We start from the raw sequence: 24,113 nt of genomic DNA, 5'->3' as shown, positions 1-24,113 counted from the left end.
CTATAACCAGGTTCAATGGGAAAAACGAATCATATGATGAAAGATGCACTATTTTATTTATTCCCTTCCTATGATGTGAGCGCATTATTCTGTAACGATCTGTGGAGGTTGATTTTATAAACTCTTAATGAAATTTTTTAGCTCGTATGAGTGGGGTGTTAAAGTTACAGAAGGACCCTTGACAGATTTCACCTATATGAGTGTAGAAGTAGGCTGCTTCCTATGAGAATTGGGCTCGTTCTCAAAAGCACTCATGAAAACCGGGATAGCACATGGCCGTAATGTGCTGGCTGTTGAAGCTCATATCAACACTTTGATTATTATGTGTAAGCAGTAATTCTTTATTTGCCTTAAGCAGTCATAGTTCAAGTCTGAGACGAGTACGACTCTGGAGTAAAGATTATTATTTTACTAAGTGGGGATTCAATGCAGAGCACACCTTCATTATGCATAATAATCTACCTCCAGCTGATATACTCTCTTATATAAATATTAAAATGAGTGGGGGACTGATGGACATAATGAACATTTTAATATTATATTAAAGTGCCAAATTCATTCCATCAGTGACCATAAAGTTGCATCCATTCCCATTCATGTATGTGGTCATTAAAAGGATGAATGTGGTCTTAATTTTTCTTTCTAACTTTCCTCACCGTTATTTTCTCTTGAAACTTCTTTCTCCACTAACTCATCACTCACCCACATTCATCCTATTTAGTCTTGTAACTCATGTGACTCCTAAGCCATAATTCTCCCATTATTTACTCACATTATTATCTTACTACTCATCCAATTCACTCCAAGAATGAATTTCTAAACTATAAATAGAAGTCTTTCTTAGCCTTTGGTGAGTAGAGAAAAATATAAAGTGCACGAAAAAGTGACTTAAAGAAGAGAGTTTTATTTAGTTGAAGGAAGATATTCTTTTGGTGAAGCTTTGGACTCAACATCTTGTCCAGAGTTTGTTGAATTATACGACGTGGTTGGGCTGTTGTTCCTGGAGGGGATAAGTCAAGAAGATTATGTCACACCCTAATCTTGATAGGGCATGATGGGCACCCGACCCCATACTCAGAGCCGAGCGAACCCCCTTTAGTTCTCGTTATGTTCATAACCTCACTGGGCTCTTAAGTTACGAAATGAAATGCATAATGAAAACTTGTCAGAACCATACTTTTCGTCGTTCTCAAATTAAGTAAGATCTGTAGTCATATGGAATTTGTAACATAACGCATAATGGTACATCGGCTTGCAGAGCCGCTTACAAGACTGACATCCTATATACATGACTCTGTCTGCAAAGTCTCTAACATGCTATATACCATAACGTAGATACTCTGACTCGGAAACACTCCGAAAAGAAATGGAGCTTGTCAACCCAGCTGGAACATCTTCTAGAAATATCCTCTACTCATCTGTATACACCTACGTGGCATGAAACGCAGCCCCCGAAGAAAAGGGGGTCAGTACGGAATATGTACTAAGCATGTGAGGCATGAAATGCAATTAGGTAGATCATAACTGAAATAGAGATTCCAGGAGACAAGAATGATAATCAAGAAATCGTTGTACCTGTGCATTACGAAACAAAAACATGCATATCATTATCGTATACCGTACCCAACCCATTATGGGACTCGGTGGATAAAATCATGTCATCACGTTAGCATACTATCATATCATCATGTATATATATATACCGTACCCGGCCCTCTAGTGAGGGACTCGGTGAATAAAGTCATCATATGCCCTCCTGGCCGCCATAACATATCATCATCTCATCATATCATCATATCATCATCTCATCATATATATATATATATACCGTACCCGGCCCTCTAGTGAGGGACTCGGTGAATAATGCAGTGACACTGTGCACGATAACATACCCGGCCCGAGACTCGGTAAAAGAAGTATTGACAGCATGCATGAGCAGAGGAATGAGAAACCATATACATATAAATCAATTTTTGGGACTCAATAAGTAAGTACACTAATTGACACTTGAAGGATCATAAACACGTTTCGAGTCAATCTGGGTTAGCGTAAGAAAGTTATGGACATTATTCACTACAGAAACCTCTACGAACGTTTCAAAGCAATCCGAGACCGCCTATGAAAGTTATGGACATTAATCCTTATAGAACCCTTTTGGGAACAGAAACTCTTTAAGCATTGCTCGTTATTCCATCATACAATAAGCTTGACTATACTAAGTATGCTCATGTCAAGAAGTGAATAAGAATCGTAAACAAGCTTGGAATTAAAGAATAGAGTTACCCCAAGGTGCGTGTCATATCTTACTTACCTCTAGGACATGCCAAAAGAAAGAAAGGGTAAGCCTTACATACCTTGCCCGCTCCCTAAGCTAATCCGAACTTAAGTGTTATATCTCACATTTTGTGCATTCACATAATTTAAGACAATTGTAAGAAGCCAAGAGCAAGACAATAATTTTGATCTTGTTTATGAAAAATTTGATGTGGAGATATCAAGAAAGGCTAAGGGCAAATTCAGAATTTGGAAAATTATTTTTCATGAATCACAAGACTAAATAAACAAAAAAAAAAAAAGTTGGGCTAGAAAAAAAAAACCCCATGTGGCCGTGCACTATGGGTGGGCCAAGGCCCACAAGGAGGTATAATACATGTGTATATTAGTCATATTTATCACCATTTGTCATCTTTAAGTCAAGAACATTCAAGAAACTTTGAGGGAGAGCAAAAAATAAAGGGCCATTCGGCCAAACCAACAAAAAATTGAAGCCTCCAAATTTGATCCAAAAAAAATATTTTCTTCTAGTATCCCTACTAATTCATGGGTCCTCTTCAACGTGGTATAATTATTAGAGCAAGAAAACTACTTTTTGTGGCAAGTTCAAATTCTAGTCAAGTGGGAAAGTGAGGAAAAAGGTAAGAATTTCTATTCTTTATATGTTATGGAAGGTTTATGTATGTTGTAGTATGTAGAAATGAATGAAAATCATGGAAATAGTGTGTTGTGGGTGTGGCCGTGTGGTGTGTGTGTATGTATGGTGGCCGTGTATATGTGTGGGTGTGTAGGAATGATGACTCAATTATTTTATCTAGTGTTTTGGTTGTTGTTGTTGTGGATTCTATGTTGACGATGAAAGTTGGGTGATTCTAGTTGAAGTTGTAAGTGTTGGAGAGTGTTTTGGAAGCTAATGTGACTATAATATCATTTCTTGTATTTATGGAAATAATGTTGTTAGTGTGTGAATCATTGGTATAGTTCATGAATTGAAGGAAGGAAATGAGTTGTCATTGTTTTTGTTGAATTTGAAAGGTTGAGGGTGAAGTAATATGTTGATTGGGTTGTTGGAATATTTTGTGAATTGTTAGAAGTATTCTTGAATCATGTTCGAAAGATTTCGAATTAATACTTGAATGTGAAATCATTGGTGCTAGCTTGAATATATGTCATTAAATTGAATGTAAATGAAATGCCGTGAATTGTGTGACAAGAGTTGTTGATGTTAGAATATGTTTTGGGATTGATTGTTGAAGTTGTTAGTATGATTATTGGTAATGTTGTTAATAATTTGGCCGAGTTAAATTCTCGGATTTGTTGTTGCATTTTGGCCGAGTTGAATTCTCGGGGATGGTGTATTTACAGGGGAAATGCTGCCAAAATTTCGGCAGATTATAAACAAGTTTACTTGAAAGACTAAGATAAGTGTGTGACAGTATGTCTAATGATTATGTAAATCTCCTCGAATATATACTGACGAGCTTGGACGAATAAACGTAGCTAATAGGACGTGGAGCAGGTATGTAAGGCTTACCCTTTCTTTTTTTGGCATGATCTTTATGAAACAAATATATGATGTATATGTATGATTTTAAAGAAATTCCCATTCTTAGAGCCACTAGGATGGCTAACGTCTTTGATTTCCATAAGCTGTTCCATATGGTTGATGCGTATTTATGATGTCCGAAGTTCAGTTTGATATGTGTCCAAATGGCATTCGAAAGATAATTGATATGACTAAGGTTTTGATCTCCAATTGCTAGAACGTTCGATTATTCCGTTAAGTCTTTGATACATTTTGATATATATATATATATATATATATATATATATATATATATATATATATATATATATATGATTCCAAAAGCTATATTTGATTTGATCCATGCGATATCCGAAAGATACTTCATACGATTATTGTTTCGATTTTCCAAAAATGACTTCTGAAATGTTCGTAAAGGTTTTGTGGTAAAAACATCTGTAACTTTCATATATTAACTCCGATTGGTTTGAAACTTGTTTCTGAGCCTTTAGGTGTCGGCAAGTATATTTACCTATCGAGTCTTGATTATATGCATACAGTTTCTCACTATTCTGCTCGTGCATGTGCTACTACCTCTTTCGCCGGGTCCCAGGCCGGTATATTTCGTGTGCATGGTTCGCCGGGTCCCTTTCTTGAGGGCCAGGTACCATATATGGATTCCGGAGTATGATGTGCTAACGGTGTTATGATGTGTTCATGGTTCGCCGAACCAAATATGTTTATATGTATATTCTGATCTTATGATGTGATATTATGATGTGTGACGGAGATTATGGAGCAAATCTTCTGGAGTATGATGTGTGTGGCGCCAAAGGCAGGGTGGCGCCACGTTCCCTAGGTCCCGTAAGGGGCCGGATACCGTTCCTGGCATGCATAATTCGTGTTTCCAGTAAGTTGTTTTTATTATTCTGCATATCGTGCTTATTGTCTGTACTAACCTTCTGCGCGTGCCACAACAATATAATATGTGTATATGGATCGGGTTGCACGTTCCGCAGCAAATACATTCGTGGATCGGGCTGAACGTTCCTCGGCACTATTATGCTACATATGAATCTGTTATGTGTGTATGTGTGTGATGACATACGATGTTGGCACGCGCAGTCGGTGTTTGGAAAATACACATTTTGGCACTCTGGATGACCTACTTACTTTCTGTACTTCTTCTGACATATGGCATCGGTATATACGATTTGCATTCTGAAAAATAAGTATTTTGGTATTCTGAAAGTGTACTTACTTTTGTACCGTTTCTTTCGATTATGATTCTGTTTTCTGTATTCCATGCTTTACATACTCAGTACATATTCTGTACTGACCCCCTGTTCTTCGGGGGCTGCGTTTCATGCCACGCAGGTACACCCAGTTGATAAAAGGACATTGTTAGAAGATGCTTCAGCTAGATTGGCGAGCTCCACTTCCTTTGGAGTGTTGCCGAGTCGGAGTTTGTATGATATGATTTCTGATCGGAGTTAGAGACTTTGCAGACAGAGTCGTGGGTATAGAATGTCAGTTTTGTAAGCGGCTTTATCAGCCGATGTGTCATTTTATGTTATGTTACAAATTTCGTGTGATTACAGATTTGACTTGTTTCTGAAAGTTTCCAAAAACATTTATTACGATTGTCATTTCACTAATTAAGAGTTCAAAAGATTATGTATGTAACAAGAGTCAGAGGGTTCGCTCGGCCCTAAGTAAGGGTCGGGTGCCCATCACACCCTAATGAGATTAGGGTGTGACATTAAGTCTCGGCTTTCCCAAGATCTACAACAACGTCAGAAGATATCAAACATTAGCAATAGATATTTAGGAATCCGATTCCAAGCTAGCAATTCACCTACAGAAATTTGGGAAGCATTTCCCCTATAATTTCAACCAACCCCGAGAATTCAACTCAGCCAAATCATCAACAACAATACCAACAACCACATTAACAACTTCAACAATTAATTCAAAATGCATTCTAACGTAAGCAACCCTTTCTACATAATTCAATGGCAATTCATTTACCTTCAAGTTAACCACAACAACCCAACTTACAATCTTCCAAACTCAATAAGAACAACAACAACACATTCCTTGCTTCCAAGTTCATGAATTATACCGACAACCACACGTTAACAACATCTTTCATGCAAATATAAGAAACCATACTAACGTCACATTAACTTCTATAACAGCCCACAACGATTACAACTTCATTTTAAGCCATCAAACCTTCATTTTCATCATGGAATCCACAACAACAACAACAACCAAAGATATTAAATAAAATCAATTCATCACATCTTACCAAGGCAGCCCCTACACGGCCACAACCCACACACACATATTTCATGAATTTCATCCATTTCTACATACTACAATACTCACAAATCATCCCTAACACATAGAAAAGGAGATTAAACCTTACATTTACCCTTTCACTTCTCAACTTGGTTAGGGTTGGTAAATTGCACAAATGAATGCTTTGCTTGCTCCAACAACTACTCCACATTAATATGGGCTTTCAAATTGGTTGAAATTCTAGAAGAAAATTATTTTTCTTGATCAATTTTTATGGCATCAAATTTGCTAGCCATGGCCGAATGCCTCTATATTTTTCTTGAAGTTTCTTGAATTGTGAAGATGATGAATATGCCTTGCTTTGGTCATCACTTATCTATATATATACATGGCTCCTACAAATATAAATTGGACACATGCCCCCACTCATGGCTTGAGTTAATTGGCCAAGCCATGGGTGGGACCCACTTAAGCCACACGGCCATGGTGGCTTTCATGACCATAATTTGTTTTGAAATTTTCCCTTTTTACCCCTAGCCTTTCTCAATATTTCCATACCACTAATAACCAATTTGTGTATTAAAATAATATCGGAAGGAAAATAATAGCCTTGCCCTTAACTTATCGCGATTATCTTGAAACATCCGAATGTACATAATACGGGATATAACATCCTCCCCCCTTTAGAACATTCGTCCTCGAATGTTGAACTGGTCTTATGGGGTCTTATAGCACTTCGGGGAGATCTCTTTTATAGCTATCACATACAGTTCATTCATCAATCAACATAACCGCTTTAGAAATTCAGATTACCTGTAGGCATAGGAAATAAGTAGGGATACTTCTTCTTCATCTCTTCTTCGGCTTCCCAGGTCATCTCCTCTCTGTTATTGTTTCGCCACAATACCTTGACCGAAGCCACGTCTTTGGTACGTAATCTTCTCACCTGACGATCCAGTATGGCCACAGCTTGTTCTTCGTAAGATAGCTCCTCTGTCACCTGGATATCATCAATGGGAAACACTCTGGAAGGGTCCCCAATGTATTTACGAAGCATGGACACGTGGAAGACTGGATGCACTGCTTCTAAATCAGGTGGTAACTCTAATTCATAGGCGACCTTGCCAACCCTACGGACAATTTGATAAGGCCCAATATACCTTGGACTGAGCTTTCCCTTCCTGCCGAATCTCATTATACCTTTCATGGGTGACACTTTCAGAAATACCCAATCGCCAACCTGGAACTCTAAGTGTCGACGTCGATTATCGGCATATGATTTCTGTCGACTCTGGGCTGCCAGTAACCGTTCCTGAATGAGTTTCACTTTATCAACTGCCTACTGAATTATATCTGGGCCGATTAGCTTAGTTTCGCCAACATCGAACCAACCGGTCGGTGACCTGCACTTCCTGCCATACAGGGCCTCATACGGCGCCATCTGGATGCCAGAATGGTAACTATTATTATAAGAAAACTTAATAAGTGGTAAATGATCATCCCAGCTACCCTTGAAGTCAATAACACAGGCCCGCGGCATATCTTCTAGCGTCTGAATAGTACGCTCGGCCTGTCCGTCGGACTGCGGGTGGAATGCGGTACTAAGACTTACCTGGGTCCCCAATCCTTCTTGAAATGATCTCCAAATGTTATATATATGTTCTTATGCTCAGGTAATATAATCTCCATCCCTAATCCTTGTATAACTCTGCTCTCCCCTGAGCTCATACTAAGCCGTCCACAGTCTTGATAACGCGAAATTTTCCAGGGTGTAACATCCTTCCTTAACTCTTTCATTGGTTCCAGTCAGTTTCTTCCACTTCTTTGTCCTCATGTACATGGTCGGGAATTAACTAGCACCTCGCTCTCGTTTTATCTACAGTATTGTAGTCTTGCTTACCATGCTATAAATATTCATCGGCCTTTAAGTATTCTCTTTTCCTCGCTCCTTGTTTCCTTGCTAGTGGGCAATTGCCTTGCTTATACACGGTATACTCTTTGTGTTTATCTCTTCGGTACCATCCCGGGCTATCCTTTTTATACCTGTTGATCTTAGACGTACCCTGCATCGACTCCCTGTAGTTCATTAGTTCGACTCCCTGTTCCTTTACGTCCTTGTCACTAACCCTTTTAATCTTGCATTTTAAATATTTATCCAATCATGACTTTGTCGCTAATGGGTATAATGGTTATGTTCCTTTCCAAGGCTAGTTATATCAATATCCAAAAACATATATACGTAATGTTTCTTCGCCATTTATTATCCTTCGCAGTCCAGTCACACTTATGGCAACTTATGATCCGAGTTCAATCAATTTCTTAGCTCGCAACATCTTTGAGCTCTTGCTACAACTTTTTCTTTACTTCCTTCCCTTACATCTCTCGACACAAGTATACTTGTCTTTGATTTCCTTGTATTGGCGATCGTTTCATCAATCGTTATTCCTTGTTGGCTCTCCAGTGTGGACTTCTTACAAATATAATTGGGCATAGCTTCACGTCGATGGTTCATATAATTCCATAGCGTATACTCTCATGTTCAGTATAATTAATGGTCCATGAACTATTATTTTTTTAATATCCGGTGGACTCTTTTATTTCCATTCATAGGAGCTGCGTTCTTTCTTTCCTTCAAAAATTTCCAGACTACCAATCGTTGGTACTTTCGTTATAATAGTCGTTGTCATCCGAAATATCCTTTGAATTTTATCATCCTCTCCATTATCCTTTGTGAACTTAGCTGGTAGCCTTTTCTTGCTCTCTTTATTACCCTTTATAACACATCGCTGCATACCTAGGTACTGCACAATTTTGCTTGATACGGGGGATTCAACACATGGTCTAGAAATATCGTAGCTCATGTCGGCATGGGACATTCTGTCACGACCCAACCCCGTGGGCCGCGACCAGTGCCCTAGCTGGGCACCTATAAGTACCCGATACCCAAATTAGCATATCAACAAAATAATATAATAATAATATTAGTGGACGCTACAGAATTTAGCATAAAAAAAAACAGACTTGGCACACATAGGCCGATAAGGCCATCATAGAACAAAGTATCCCAAACATATGTACAGAACCCACACAGATATATCCACAGACCTCTACAGAACATATCATAATCATAAGACGGGATAGGGCCCCGTCATACCCAGAACAATGTACATATCCAGATAGCAGTGACAGACTGTACCTAAAGTGGGCTCTGAAGAAGAGAGCACCCCAAAATAGCAGAAGTGGGATCCTAAACAGATGGATCAGCGAACCTGTCGTCTGTACCTGCGCGGCATGAAAACGCAGCCCCCGAAGAAAAGGGGTCAGTACGAAATATGTACTGAATATGTAAAGCGGAATCACAGAAGTCAAATCATAATGATTTCAGAAAATGAGTACAAAATCCAGAGTGTCAAATGCATATTTCCAAAACAGACAGAATGTGTACATAAACATATGTCATATCATATCCGGTCCCTGCCACGGGACTCAGCAGACAGAACGTGGCCACCCTCCCGACGCTGGTGCCACAATACAGAGGAATCAGAAAAAGGGGCGTGGCCCCGTATCATAAAATGTCATATCAAAATGGCCATAACAGGTCAGATCAGAATAGGCGGACATGGCACATCATACTCCACAGACCCATGTACGCGTGTACCTGCCCCCTCACATCGGGACGCGGCGAACAATGCAGAGAATCACGCTTGACAACATATCCTGGCCCGGGCTCAGTGTGGGAAACATTGGGGCATCCACGAATGGAGTAGTGAGAGACTAATGCAATTTAAAAATACCATATTTGTTTTCAAAGACTCGAAGAGGCATATCAAAGATAAACAAATCCAATGAAGTCGGACGGAATCATAATAGATGCATTTCAGGTATCATAATAAATTACAGAAATATAACCTCCCTGAAGTCATTCCGAGTGTCAAGATAATTTATAAGATTTAATAGAATATTTAAAACAATATTCGTTATGCGATTAGTAGGGTATTCAAAACATTTCTTTCAAAAATCGCTTAAAAAGGAAGCTTTAGCACATTAAGGGCAAAATCGAGAATAGTGGGCCCGCCTCGGGACAAATAAGGCGACGGGCTCAAACTGTGCCCTCTAAGCTTATAGTATCACTTAAAAAGGTTCTATAAACATTCTATGACTTTCCAAGTAATTTGGAGCAAAGTTGCATAATTTTCCGGAAAAGCATACTAAAGTGGTTCAATTCCACTGAAGGAAAAACTGAGATTTTCTCTTGCGGATTCCGAGGGCCAAGAGGTCCTTTGAGGCCCGGATCCGACCCTAACACACTAAGGGCATGCCAAGGGAAGAATTGGGGTTGCTTTACATACCTTTCAAGCTCTTTACGCCTTTCCAAACTCACTTCCCGTTTCGTCGAAAAACTGCAATTGGTCAAGTTTACCAATTGTAAGCTATGAATACCAAAGTTTCAACTTAATGCATATTTGGCTACCGAAATTTCGGCAGCACTTCCCCTATACATATGGCACCCCGAGAATTCAACTCGGCTAGAAATCATCAACAACAACCCAAACGACAACATCAACATCAACAAAGAACATTAAAAACACAATTATCCTTCAACTAGTCATTTTTCTCACAAGTTGACATAACCTTCATTCTAACCCAAACTTTCAAACTAACATCATTGATTTCACATCCATTATCACTCAAGATCATCACAATATAGATTTAGAGACATTTCATATCATTTTCCTTAAGTTATACACTTGATATACATAATATACAACTTTCCGCCAAAATCATAACTTATGCAAAACATCAAATCTTTGGCATACAACTTCATAACACGTTTCCAACTTCCAAATTCATCAATGATTATCACTATTAGCAACCAAACAACTTCATGTCCTTGATGTCGGAAAATCATACCAAAACGACATAAGTGTTTACATTCCAATTCGATACAAACTTATATCATTCTAACTTCATTTACAATACAAACATCACAACAACACTCTAACACATTAAACAAACTTAATCAATTTCATTCCATAGCCAACATACCACACGGCCAAGAACCCTCTTTGCCAACTTCAACTAAATCATTCAACTTTCAATCCCAATATGCATTTCATCACAATCACAACTAGAATATAACATGGATTCAACACATTATAGGTATACAATACACCCATACCCACGGCTACATGTACATACCCCACACCCACCTTGCAAACTTCCATTTTCCCATACAATCAACACATTTCTATATACTACAACACAAACAAAACTCAACAACACAATAAAAAGGTAGAAATTCTTACCTTTTCTTCAAGTCTTCTTCACTTGGAGATATGATCACTTTGGTGATTCTAATGCTCCCCACTCCAATCCAACTATACCAAGTTACAAAGGAACCTTGACTTAGTAGGAAATCAACAAGAAATAAATTTTTGGAGCAATATTTTTGGTAGCTAATTTTCTAGCCCAAACCCGAGAACCCTCCTTGCTCTCTCTATTTTTTTTGTTCTTGCTTATCTTGTTCTTGACTTGTCTTGATAATTATCCTAACATATACTAGTTGATCACATGACTAGCACATGATCAACTAGATGGGTTTGGGACAAATTCAATGGCTTGGCCGGCCACCCCTACTCTCTTTGGGTCTCAATTTGTTTCACATTTTACAAGCCCAATAACTTGTGAATCATATTTTGTAATTCCCGAAACTAATTTCTGAAATTCCAAAATTACCCTTAGCCTTGTCCCACACTTTCATGACTCTATTCTTTCATGCATAACTCTTATGTTCAACAAAATATCAAATTTGACCTCATATCTCAAGAATCCATTATTTATCGAATTTTTTCCAAACGTGTGAAAACACGGGTTATAACACATTCTCTTAAGGTGTCTTCCATACTTTCCCCTTATGTTTGCCTCATGGTACACTCATTGTCAATTCGTTTTTACTTCTTTCAGGTATCCTCCTGATGTGCCGACATGTTTTGAACTCTGGCCCCGAGCTAATAAATCTCCTCTTCTGGAGCTTGAAAATGTTGTGATTCCTTTTAAGCCTAATATAATATGTTCTTCCCCCTTTATTAAGGAGATCCTTATACGCCAATAGTCTTCGAGTACTCACCGTCTTCGGTAATTATCTACCGCCCTTCACTATTTTCTTAAGGTCGGGGTTCCGTCATCGTATGGTCTGCCTTATTTATCCTTTTTGATAGTCACACTCTTGCGTTCAATTGGAATACTCATAAGGGTATCCAATTCCGATTCCTCCTTTTCCGTCTTTTCACACCTCTGTCCTTTTATGACTAACGTTTTCCGGACCTACAAGTTAATGGGGACACCGAGATTCACCACATCCTTTATGAAGTCTTCGATTATACCTTACTCCTTGTCTTTCTATTCCAGATTTTGCTTATGACATATCTAGAATTCTTCTTATCTTGAGTTCTCCTTCAATTTATGTCTATATCATCATTTTGTCAACATTTCCATACCCTTCCAACCACTATTAGTCCTTTCGCCCATTTAGCTCACTTACTCGTAATTCTTCTTAACTACGTGTTTGTGTTGCAGTTGTGCATCCATGTTTTTCGAGCGTCCTGCTACTTTTTCTCTTGGCACAGAATTCTTACCGTTTACACTCTCTCTGTCCTCGTTCATCGAACCTTTATTTCTATCCTCGTTCCTTGCATTTCATTCCATTTCCTCTAAGATCAAATCCCTCGGTCTTCACATGAATTCTCATTCTATGCCATTAGTTTTCTAATCAATCGTGTCGACTCATAATCTTTGTTCTTATCTCGGTGAGTAATCGGTTTCCTACCGCTAATTCGTTAAAGTATCCTTCTTACTCTCATGGTTAAAGATTTCCAGTTACTATACGCCTAAATGCTCTCCTCTTCCTTCGACCAACCCATTAGTATACCTTTCCTACTTTCATCCTTAACCTTCCTTGGGTTTCTTCCTCCTCAAGCACCTTTCTTCTTTTGTTATTTGCAGTATCGGCTCTGAAGTTCGTGAAATATTCCTTAAAACGCGCAAATCCGTTCTATTCTTAAGTCAACTTTTTGGAGGGCTTCTCCATGTCCGAGGCAACCATGTCAATATGACTACACATTTATCCCTTTCATATGCCCACTTTCAATTTTTTTTATTTTTTTTTCCAAAAAGTCTCGTGCTTTGCCCGTCGTCCCTCTCGGAGGCTTCACTCACTGATGTTTCTTACTTTTCACATTTTTCTGACATTTGATCTCCTTAGCTTCCTTATACTCACTTTCCCCTTTTTCCAGATGTCATTACCTTAGGACTTTGCAGTTCTCGCCTGTGATGATGATAACATCAGCCTACCTGGTAACGTTCTTTTGTCATTTGAACTTTATCACCCTATTCGATCAATGCCTTCAATATACCACTACGCCGGTTGCTGGGGTACCCATACCCGTTGATACAATCACATATGGGATATCATACGCATTCATATATATATATATATATATATATATATATATATATATATATATATATATAATTACTACCATCTCGCCTACAAAATATTTCCAAACGCTATTCAAACTCATCCTAATTCCAGAGCTGTGATGCACTTTCTTTCTCTTCACCGGTCTAGTCTGCCTCATCCTACGCGACCTCTTAAGGTTTCCAACCATTCCGTATACTCTAATTTCCCTTAGGCTACTCTAGCTTCTCATTTGCCTCTTATGTCTAAATCTATAGGACTTTTAGTACACTTCCCAGGGGGGTCACCCATCCTAATATTTCTCTCACCTTAGCACGCTTAACCTTGAAACTTCGATGAAATCCAGTGCATTAATGCCGATATACTCGCATCCTCCTCCCCGCATGACCTTCATTACATGATCTGGAGCAAGTTGAAGTCTTAACAGATTCCAAGACATTTTCGTAACACATCTCTCTCCTTTAACAATTAGTAGTTTAGTCTTTTCAATCCCCAATATTCACCTTTTGCCTGTGTGTATGGCTACCTTTTATCCTGGATTTCCAGATTCCTGATGGTAGGGAACACACCTTAGTCGCCATTACTTATAAATACTCAGGTATCAACCTGTTTGGATTTCCACTCACCATTCCTATATAATAATTTACAATAAAACTCATTTGTCGACTTTCCCTGAATCCCCCAACAGACCTTGCTCCTACTAAACCTCGAATGTATACCATTTTAATCCTTCGGACTGCTAATCGTCTTTCTCGCAATTATTCTTCATGCCATGCCAAGTCCATAACTCTTCTAAAACAACGCATCCCACTTATTGTCTATTTACGATATTTCCTTTCCACGCTTCTTCCTGTTAGGTGTACCAAACTAATTGACCTGATTTTGAAAAATTCTGGAAGAGTCTCCTATACCATTCTTACTATTCAAAATCTGCACGCAGCAAATACCAACAATGCCTTACAGGGCATACATATGTATACGACATATCCCAGCCACCCAGGGCTCCCAATTTCGGGCAAAAGAATGAAAATATCAAAACTTACCCCTGTGACTTTCCATATCATCACTCACCTTCTCCCGTCGATACTGTGCTTCTGCTGAGATCAAAGGTTAGTGCAAGGAATCTCATTTCCTATGACTTGGCTCTATCGCACGATCTAAGACAGAGAGAAGGTCAATGATTCCTAGATGCCCTGCAGCCTCCTGTTTATAAGTGTGGCCGGCTTCACACCCATAAATAGGACTCTACCGGACACGACTTTGCAGACAACCCCTAGGACGAACAACTCTGATACCAATTTGTCACACCCTAACCTTGATAGGGCATGATGGGCACCCGACCCCATACAGCGAACCCCCTTTAGTTCTCGTTATGTTCATAACCTCACTGGGCTCTTAAGTTACGAAATGAAATGCATAATGAAAACTTGTCAGAACCATACTTTTCGTCGTTCTCAAATCAAGTAAGATCTGTAGTCATATGGAATTTGTAACATAACGCATAATGGTACGTCGGCTTGCAGAGCCGCTTACAAGACTGACATCCTATATACATGACTCTGTCTGCAAAGTCTCTAACATGCTATATACCATAACGTAGATACTCTGACTCGGCAACACTCCGGAAAGAAATGGAGCTTGTCAACCCAGCTGGAACATCTTCTAGCAATATCCTCTACTCATCTGTATACACCTGCGTGGCATGAAACGCAGCCCCCGAAGAAAAGGGGGTCAGTACGGAATATGTACTGAGCATGTAAGGCATGAAATGCAATTAGATAGATCATAACTGAAATAGAGACTCCAGGAGACAAGAATGATAATCAAGAAATCGCTGTACCTGTGCATTACGAAACAAAATCATGCATATCATTATCATATACCGTACCCGGCCCATTATGGGACTCGGTGGATAAAATCATGTCATCATGTTAGCATACTATCATATCATCATGTATATATATATACCGTACCCGGCCCTCTAGTGAGGGACTCGGTGAATAAAGTCATCGTATGCCCTCCTGGCCGCCATAACATATCATTATCTCATCATATCATCATGTCATCATATATATATATATATACCGTACCCGGCCCTCTAGTGAGGGACTCGGTGAATAATGCAGTGACACTGTGCACGATAACATACCCGGCCCGGGACTCGGTGAAAGAAGTATTGACAGCATGCACGAGCAGAGTAATGAGAAACCATATGCATATAAATCAATTTTTGAGACTCAATAGGTAAGTACACTAATCGATACTTGAAGGATCATAAACACGTTTCGAGTCAATCTGGGTTAGCCTAAGAAAGTTATGGACATTATTCACTACAGAAACCTCTACGAACGTTCCAAAGCAATCCGAGACCGCCTATGAAAGTTAGAGACTTTAATCCTTATAGAACCCTTTTGGGAACAGAAACTCTTTATGCATTGCTCGTTATTCAATCATACAATAAGCTTGACTATACTAAGTATGCTCATGTCAAGAAGTGAATAAGAATCGTAAACAAGCTCGGAATTAAAGAATAGAGTTACACCAAGGTGCGTGTCATATCTTACTTACCTCTAGGACATGTCAAAAGAAAGAAAGGGTAAGCCTTACATACCTTGCCCGCTTCCTAAGCTAATCCGAACTTAAGTCTCGGCTTTCCCAAGATCTACAACAACGTCAGAAGATATCAAACATTAGCTATAGATATTTAGGAATCCGATTCCAAGCTAGCAATTCACCTACAGAAATTTGGGCAGCATTTTCCCTATAATTTCAACCAACCCCGAGAATTCAACTCGGCCAAATCATCAACAACAATACCAACAACCACATTAACAACTTCAACAATTAATTCAAAATGCATTCTAACGTTAGCAACCCTTTCTACATAATTCGACGGCATTTCATTTACCTTCAAGTTAACCACAACAACCCAACTTACAATCTTCCAAACTCAATAAGAACAACAACAACACATTCCTTGCTTCCAAGTTCATGAATTATACCAACAACCACACGTTAACAACGTCTTTCATGCAAATAAAAGAAACCATACTAACGTCACATTAACTTCTACAACAGCCCACAACGATTACAACCTCATTTTAAGCCATCAAACCTTCATTTTCATCATGGAATCCACAACAACAACAACCAAAGATATTAAATAAAATCAATTCATCACATCTTACCAAGGCAGCCCCTACACGGCCACAACCCACACACACATATTTCATGAATTTCATCCATTTCTACATACTACAACACTCACAAATCATCCCTAACACATAGAAAAGGAGATTAAACCTTACCTTTACCCTTTCACTTCTCAACTTGGTTAGGGTTGGTAAATTGCACAAATGAATGCTTTGCTTGCTCCAACAACTACTCCACATTAATAAGGGCCTTCCAATTGGTTGAAATGCTAGAAAAAAATTATTTTTCTTGATCAATTTTTATGGCATCAATTTTGCTAGCCATGGCCGAATGCCTCTATATTTTTCTTGAAGTTTCTTGAATTGTGAAGATGATGAATATGCCTTGCTTTGGTCATCACTTATCTATATATATACACGGCTCCTACAAATATAAAGTGGACACATGCCCCCACTCATGGCTTGAGTTAATTGGCCAAGCCATGGGTGGGACCCACTTAAGCCACACGACCATGGTGGCTTTCATGACCATATTTTTTTTTGAATTTTTCCTTTTTACCCCTAGCCTTTCTCAATACTTCCATACCACTAATAACCAATTTGTGTATTAAAATAATATCGGAAGGAAAATAATAGCCTTGCCCTTAACTTATCGCGATTATCTTGAAACATCCGAATGTACAAAATACGGGATATAACAAATTACTACTGGACCGGTAAAGATTTACTGCAGCGGACTTGAATCTCCTTAAAGGGAGCGAGATATCTGCGCCTCAGCCTGAAGATACTGTATTTCATCATTTTATTTTTTAATTGTAATTGTATTTTCAGTTATAATAGCACCAACACAAAGTCTGGGTCTTCTGCACCGGTCATTTATCCAGAGCCCGTTTGGATTGGCTTATAAGTTGCTTATAAGCTGTTTTCAATTTTTTTGAGTGTTTGGCTGGCCAGCTTAAAGTCATTTTGTGCTTAAAATAAGCCAAAAAAAAATTAATTGAGCCTATTTGACTTAGCTTATCTAAAGCAGCTTATAAGCTGGAAACAGCTTATAAGCCAAAAAAAAAAAAAGTTGACCTACCCCAACTTATTTTTTTTAACTTATAAGCTGTTTCCAGCTTATAAACTGTTTTTTTTAAGCCCAGCCAAATAGGCTCCCAGAGTTTGCTGCAAGCGGATGAAGAAGGCTAGATATAAATCTTTTATGCGTAGTATAGTAAGAAATTTTGTCCTTGGCTTTGGCTTGGATACCTCCGATATTTATTGTTATACCAATGTGAAATCTTTGTGTTCTATTTAAATTGTGTTTTCTTCATAACTTTAAGTATGCGTTTGGCCATGAAAATCAAATATTTTTCACTTTATTTTGAATTTTTGAGTTGGAGTTCAAGATGAAGTTGTGTTTGTTATAGGTTTTGCAAAAAATATTTGGTTGTTTGAATGTACGAAAGTGAAAAAAGTGAAAACAAGGTTTTAATTGTTTGAAGTTGTATTTGGAATTTTTCATGACCAAGCGCTGATTTCCAAATAAAGTGAATTAATTTTCCGAAAAAAGTGAAAAATTCGCATGGCCAAACAGGCCCTAAGTCTTTATCTCCTTCCGGAAAGTCATATTTGTACTATAATTCTTCATTTGTATTCTAACAAAGATCAACTTTATGACTCATTAGGAAAAGTATTTAAAATACAATCTTATCCAACTTGGAATTATAGGTCGATCAATATTTAGAGGATATTTTCGTCGTTTAACATTTAGCGAAAAATAATCGTGTTTTTAATATATAGATAGATAGATAAATAGATGTAGATATAGATATATAAATAATCTGATACGATTATTCTTTCAATTAACATTAGTAACTTACAGAAAAAGGCTATTGATATGATAATTCATTATCCATAGATATCAAAACATTGATCCACTGTCACCAATTGACCAAAAATACAGAGAAACGGCTTAAATTACAATATACATCACATATACTTGAAAAAAAAAGACAATATATATATATATATATATATATATATATATATAATCTCAATAAAATAAAATAAAATAATAATAATAATAATAATAATGCTCCAAAATTGCTAAGCAGACATACATCCTACGCCATATCTAGTAGTAGGAAAAACAAGAAAAAGTCCACTGCAAATAACTCCCACCATTAATGGAAAACTCCTCATGATTTCATCAAGTTCTTTTGCATGTCCAGGAAATAAACAAAGTGTCACTCTATGATCCGAGAATGCAATTGCCACAAACACCAAAACAGACATCATTGCATGTACGAAATCTGTGAATCCCACAACGTACCTATTAGGAAAAAAAAGTAACAAATAGATCAACACATGAACCAATTACGACTTCGAGGTGTGAAATTAACTCACTAAAACAAAACAAAAATTGTTTGTAATGGTGGAGAATCCATCACAAACTTGAACGTCGCAAAAAAATTGTGATTGAAGAAAACATCGTCACGAAAGTCACCCACATTGAAGATTCTGGCAAGAAACTGTCACAATTTTGTGATAAAAAATCTTTCCTCGGAAATACTTCGTTACAATCATAAAACTGTCAAAATTTTGTGATGGAAAATCTTTCCTCAGAAATGTTCCCTCCCAACCATAAATGATTACAATTTTGTGAATAAAAATCTCCAGTCAGAAATATTCCGTCACAAATCTATGTTTTTCTCTTTACTTATAGAGATAGCGTTTATCGCCAAGGGAGGTTTAATTAAGACACACACACACAAATATTACAAACTAATACTAACGTTACCTTTCATCTTTTGGCACTTCCACACCAAGTCCAGGCTTGAAAACTTTCAACCCTCTTGTAGTGACAAATCCATAGTAAACTTTCCCATTTGGATTGCGAAAACTATCCGTAAAATGGAAGAAGAAGCATGACGAAGTGCAAAGGCCAAGAAGTGTCAAAATCATTAGTGTGGTAATTGGTGAACAATCACCTTTGCCAAAAACTGATGGAAGGAGCATTTCAAAGGTTAAAAGTGTGCCTGTTGGGAGAAAATTGACAAGCAATGAAGTTTTTGAGAGTGTTTTTTGAACCCCATTTGCCAGTGCTCTTCTTTTCTTGCCACCAATTGGCGGTTGAGGCAATTCTGGGATTGGAACTTCTTGTGGAAAATTAGTAGGGTACATCGAAGAACAAGTATTATCGACACGTTGCGATGCACTGTAGATTTTGATCCCAATGGGTCCCTCAGTTTGCTCCATTTTTGAGAAAACGAGATGAGTAAAGAGATCAAAAATTGAAGTTTTCCAGGCAACAAAACGTGACAATCTTTGGAGTATTATTTGATACTAGTTTTTTTTCAAGAGAATTGAATACTTGCTTTCATGTACTTTTTTGGTTTATTCATAGTTTTGGGTAGGTAAATTTAATTTTTGAACTTGTTTACCGTTAAGTAACTAACTGGTTTCGAATGGCTGCCACCCGCAAACTATTCCTCTCAAGAGTCGAGATTCAAAATTGGCTTGGTCCATATTTAGAAGTAGTTAATCAGGAGTACTTTTTTTAAAAAAAATTAGCTGTTTTGTCATCGTACTGTTTTATTTTTATAAATTTTTAGTGGAATCTGCAAGTCCCAATCTTGAAAAGGCAACGTGACTGCTCACTGTGTTCCTAAATGATTTCTTAAAGAGTCTAACAAAATAATACTCGTTCCGTCCCAATTTAAGGAGTTTAAGAAATAAAGAGAGATTTTTGAATCTTGTAATCTTAAATTAAAAATGTGTATAATCAATAATGTACTAAAATGTTCTTTGAATCTTGTGGTTATAAACTTGTCATGTAGGATGTTTGATCATTGTCAACTTACTAACAACAACAATAACAATATACCCAGTGAAATCTCACAAAGTGGGTCTGGAGAGGGTAGCGTGTATGTAGACCTCACATCTATCTTTGAGAAGGTAGACAGGTCTGAGGAGGCTCTTTTTGAGACAGATTAAAAAAAAAAGTAAAACACTTATATCGAACGGAGGGAGTACTATTTGACTAGAAGTTTCGAAAGTACCAGCAAGTCATTTGAAATGAAAAAAAAAAATATAAATTACTGTGTGGTCCAAATGGTTTCTTAATATCGAATTCCATATCAAAACAAATGAATTAAATGAATTTATCTATGTTCCTTCAAATTCCGTTATATATAGACCTCAATAAACGAAAAAGGGTGTAATATTATTATGGCCTGTATATCACTGCTAAATATAAGGATGGACATTTCCCCCGACGAATTACGAGGGATAATAAGATTTTTAACTTAATGTGCACTAACAATGAAAAACAATTTTATGTTGGAAATTTTCTGTTTAGTGGACTTTCATGTGTAATATGACTAGTTTAGTGTAAGCGCTTTGCCTATGACCAAAGTGCGTACCTCATTTAACAACAAATACTGTACAAAAAAAAAAAGCTAGAAGGCTCGAGTGCGAGTGGTCTTAAAATAAAAAATGTTTCTTTATTAACAGAAAAAGATTGGGTTTACAAAATGCCATGGTAAATACTTCAGGTAAACTATGGATTTTCTGTGAAAATGCAAAAGGTTAGCTCAAGTGTTTTGCATGTATTTTTTTTTTTTATACTTCTGATAATTTTTTGCACCAAAGAGCAGTAACAATATTAAGAAGCAATTATCACCAGAAAAGAAAGTGGAATAAAAGATCTTTGTGCTTTGGTTAAAAGGTGGTAGGCTTTAGGCCAAGCCATGGAGGAGTCGAGTTCGAATCCTACTAAAAGCAATATATTTTTGATATTACGGGAAAATTTACAATACGCAATCGTTGGGAAATTCTCATATGGCCGGCCTGATATTAAAAAATTGCGTAACCTCATACCAAAACAATGAGAATTGAAAGGATCCCCCCGATCCATATCCGGTCCTTTTCACTAGACTTATAAAGCTCTTTTAATAAAAACCCTAGCCGTCGGAGGGTTGAATTTTCCGGCCGTCCCTAACATCCAAAGACCGACGCCGATGGCCACTATGGCCACTGGAGAACCTCCAACGCGGGTTGGCCAGTCAATTGCACCCCCCGGCTCCGCCAAATTTACCACCATCACCACCTCAAACTAACGCTAATGTCCTCAATCCAATCCAAAAAGTTACGAATCCCCCCACTGCCGCTGAAAAAAATAACTGTTACGTACAAATGATTTGGAGAAGCCGTGGAGTGTTGAGAGCAAGATCGTTTCCAAAACTATTTTAGTGCGCAACTGGGTTATGAAAGTTAATTAGGAATAACGTTGATATGGAATATTGAGGAAGACTAAGGGCAAAGAGGAAAATTCACAAAATGGCCCATGGTATTATCATGGAAGTCTAAGGGTAAACTGGTAATTTCACGAGTATTCAAGAAAATGGAAGAATTCTCTAGGAAATATAGAAAGGAGCATGTGGCCATTTCATTAAGTGAAGGGGGCAAAGTGTAAATATGGATGGACTAAAGTGTAAAAAAAAAAAAAGGGAAGACACTTGGTCTTCTTTGACCAAGTGAGAAAAGTCAAGAAAAGAAAAGAAAAATCAAGAAAAAAGAAGAAAATTCTAGAAAGGGACCTAAGTGCAAATATAAAGGTGGTGGAGGATATATATATATATATATATATATATATATATATATATATATATATATATATATGAGAGTTTATCTTCTAATTGAAGACAAAAAGAAGAACAAAAAAAAAATGTGGAGAGTGGAGAAAAAAAAGAGAGGGTTCGGCCATGGTTAGGGGGTTTTGACCCCTTGAAATCTTGTTCCAAAAATTAGTTTCTTCAAGTATTCCTACTAATTTGAAGGCTCTCTTTAACATGGAAGAGTTGTTGGAGCAAGAAACCCCCTCTTTGTTGCAAGTTCATGATCATAATTAAAGGAGAAGTTGAAGGAAAAAGGTAAGAATCCAATCTTCTTATATGTATTATGGATGGTTATGCATGTTGTGATGTATAGGAATGAATGAAAAGTATGAAAATGTTATGTGTTGTGTTGGCCGAATGATGTGTTGTTATGTAGAAAAGATGAAATGATTTTATTTACTAGTTTGATGGTTGTGTTGTGAATTCCATAATGAAAAATGGATGAGGAACATGAGATCATGCATGTTGAAGTGTGGCTATGTGTGTGGTGTGGTGGCCGAATGGCATAGTGTTGTGTAGAGATGGTGAGTTAATTTTTATTTAGTAATTTAATTGTTGTGTTATGGATTTCATGATGAAAAATGAGAATTTAAGGGGTTAAAAATGAAGTTGTGCTTGTTTGTGGATTATGGAAGGAGTTAGTGTGACTTTGGTGTAGTCCCTTATAATTGCATGAATAATATTGTTAATGTGTGGTGGTTATATTTCATGAATATGGAAGACAGGAAATGTCGTTGGATTATGTAAAAAGAGCTACTAATGTTGGAATGTATGTTGAATGGAATGTTAATGTTGTTGATAAGAATTGTTGGTATTGTTGATAGTTTGGCCGGGTTGAATTCCCGGGATTGTTGTTGATTAGAATTGGCCAAGTTGAACTTGGTGGGATGGAGTATTTACAGGGGAAATGCTGCCGAAATTTCGGTAGACAAATGTCATCTTAAGATTCAACTTCGAAATGCTCTAATTAAGTTTTGGTAAACATGACCAATTTGTAGATTTTGGCGAATTTGGAACGTGAATTTGGAGTCGCATAAGAAGCAGAAAAGGTATGTAAGGCTTTACCCTTCTTTCTTTGGCATGTCTTAGATGTAATAGGATTGGATACGGGCCTCGGGGACGATCCTATCCCTAGAAATCCAAAACTGAGTTTGGCCCTTTTTCATTCAGTAAGATTGAATTCAAAATGTTATCAAATGTCGGGAAACTACCTAAACAGCTAGAAATTGCACCAATGAGATCCGACTACCCTAAAACCCTCACAAGTGACGTCATGAAGTGTAATGTACGTAAATTTGGTACGCCGCTTCATTTGACCCGAGGTGGGCCCATTGTCCCCAGATTTTCCTTATTGTTCCGTCTGATCTATTTTGAAGCAGAATCCAAAGAAAACTCTTGATCCTTATTCCGTTCACCGAATGACAAGTACTGTAACTATGCTAACGAGGATACTCCTATGATGACAATGATAATGATGATGTTGAGAAAGAGAATATGACTATGATAAGTACGACAAGAATGATTCCACGACTAAGAGTCTTAAGCTAAGAATCTAATGTGAATGTGAAAGTGTTATACTAGTTCTTGAACCTCAATTCTATTCCTTAGCTATGACACTAGTTTCTAAAAGACTTCAAAACATATGAATTGGCGGTTATAATGTCCATGATTTCATTCTACGCTCTCTCTTAAGGCTATTTTCCGTTGGTAGTCTC

General features: G+C 37.6%; 1 protein-coding gene across 1 annotated transcript; it reads right to left on the bottom strand.

The window, feature by feature from the left end:
- Positions 1-18,826: 18,826 nt before the first annotated feature.
- LOC132605046 (protein DMP8-like) lies at positions 18,827-20,018 on the bottom strand. The gene is made up of 2 exons (XM_060318353.1): positions 19,521-20,018; positions 18,827-19,052 (listed from the first exon to the last, which is right to left on the bottom strand). The coding sequence occupies exons 1-2, from the start codon at positions 19,976-19,978 to the stop codon at positions 18,827-18,829; spliced, it is 684 nt and encodes a 227-aa protein (XP_060174336.1). The 5' UTR covers positions 19,979-20,018.
- Positions 20,019-24,113: the final 4,095 nt, after the last annotated feature.

This window comes from Lycium barbarum, chromosome 8 (assembly GCF_019175385.1).
Source record: "Lycium barbarum isolate Lr01 chromosome 8, ASM1917538v2, whole genome shotgun sequence".
In the NCBI taxonomy this organism is placed as follows: Eukaryota; Viridiplantae; Streptophyta; class Magnoliopsida; order Solanales; family Solanaceae; genus Lycium; species Lycium barbarum.
The sequence above is the reverse complement of the archived record's forward strand: the minus strand, read 5'-3'. Positions and strand labels throughout refer to the sequence as shown.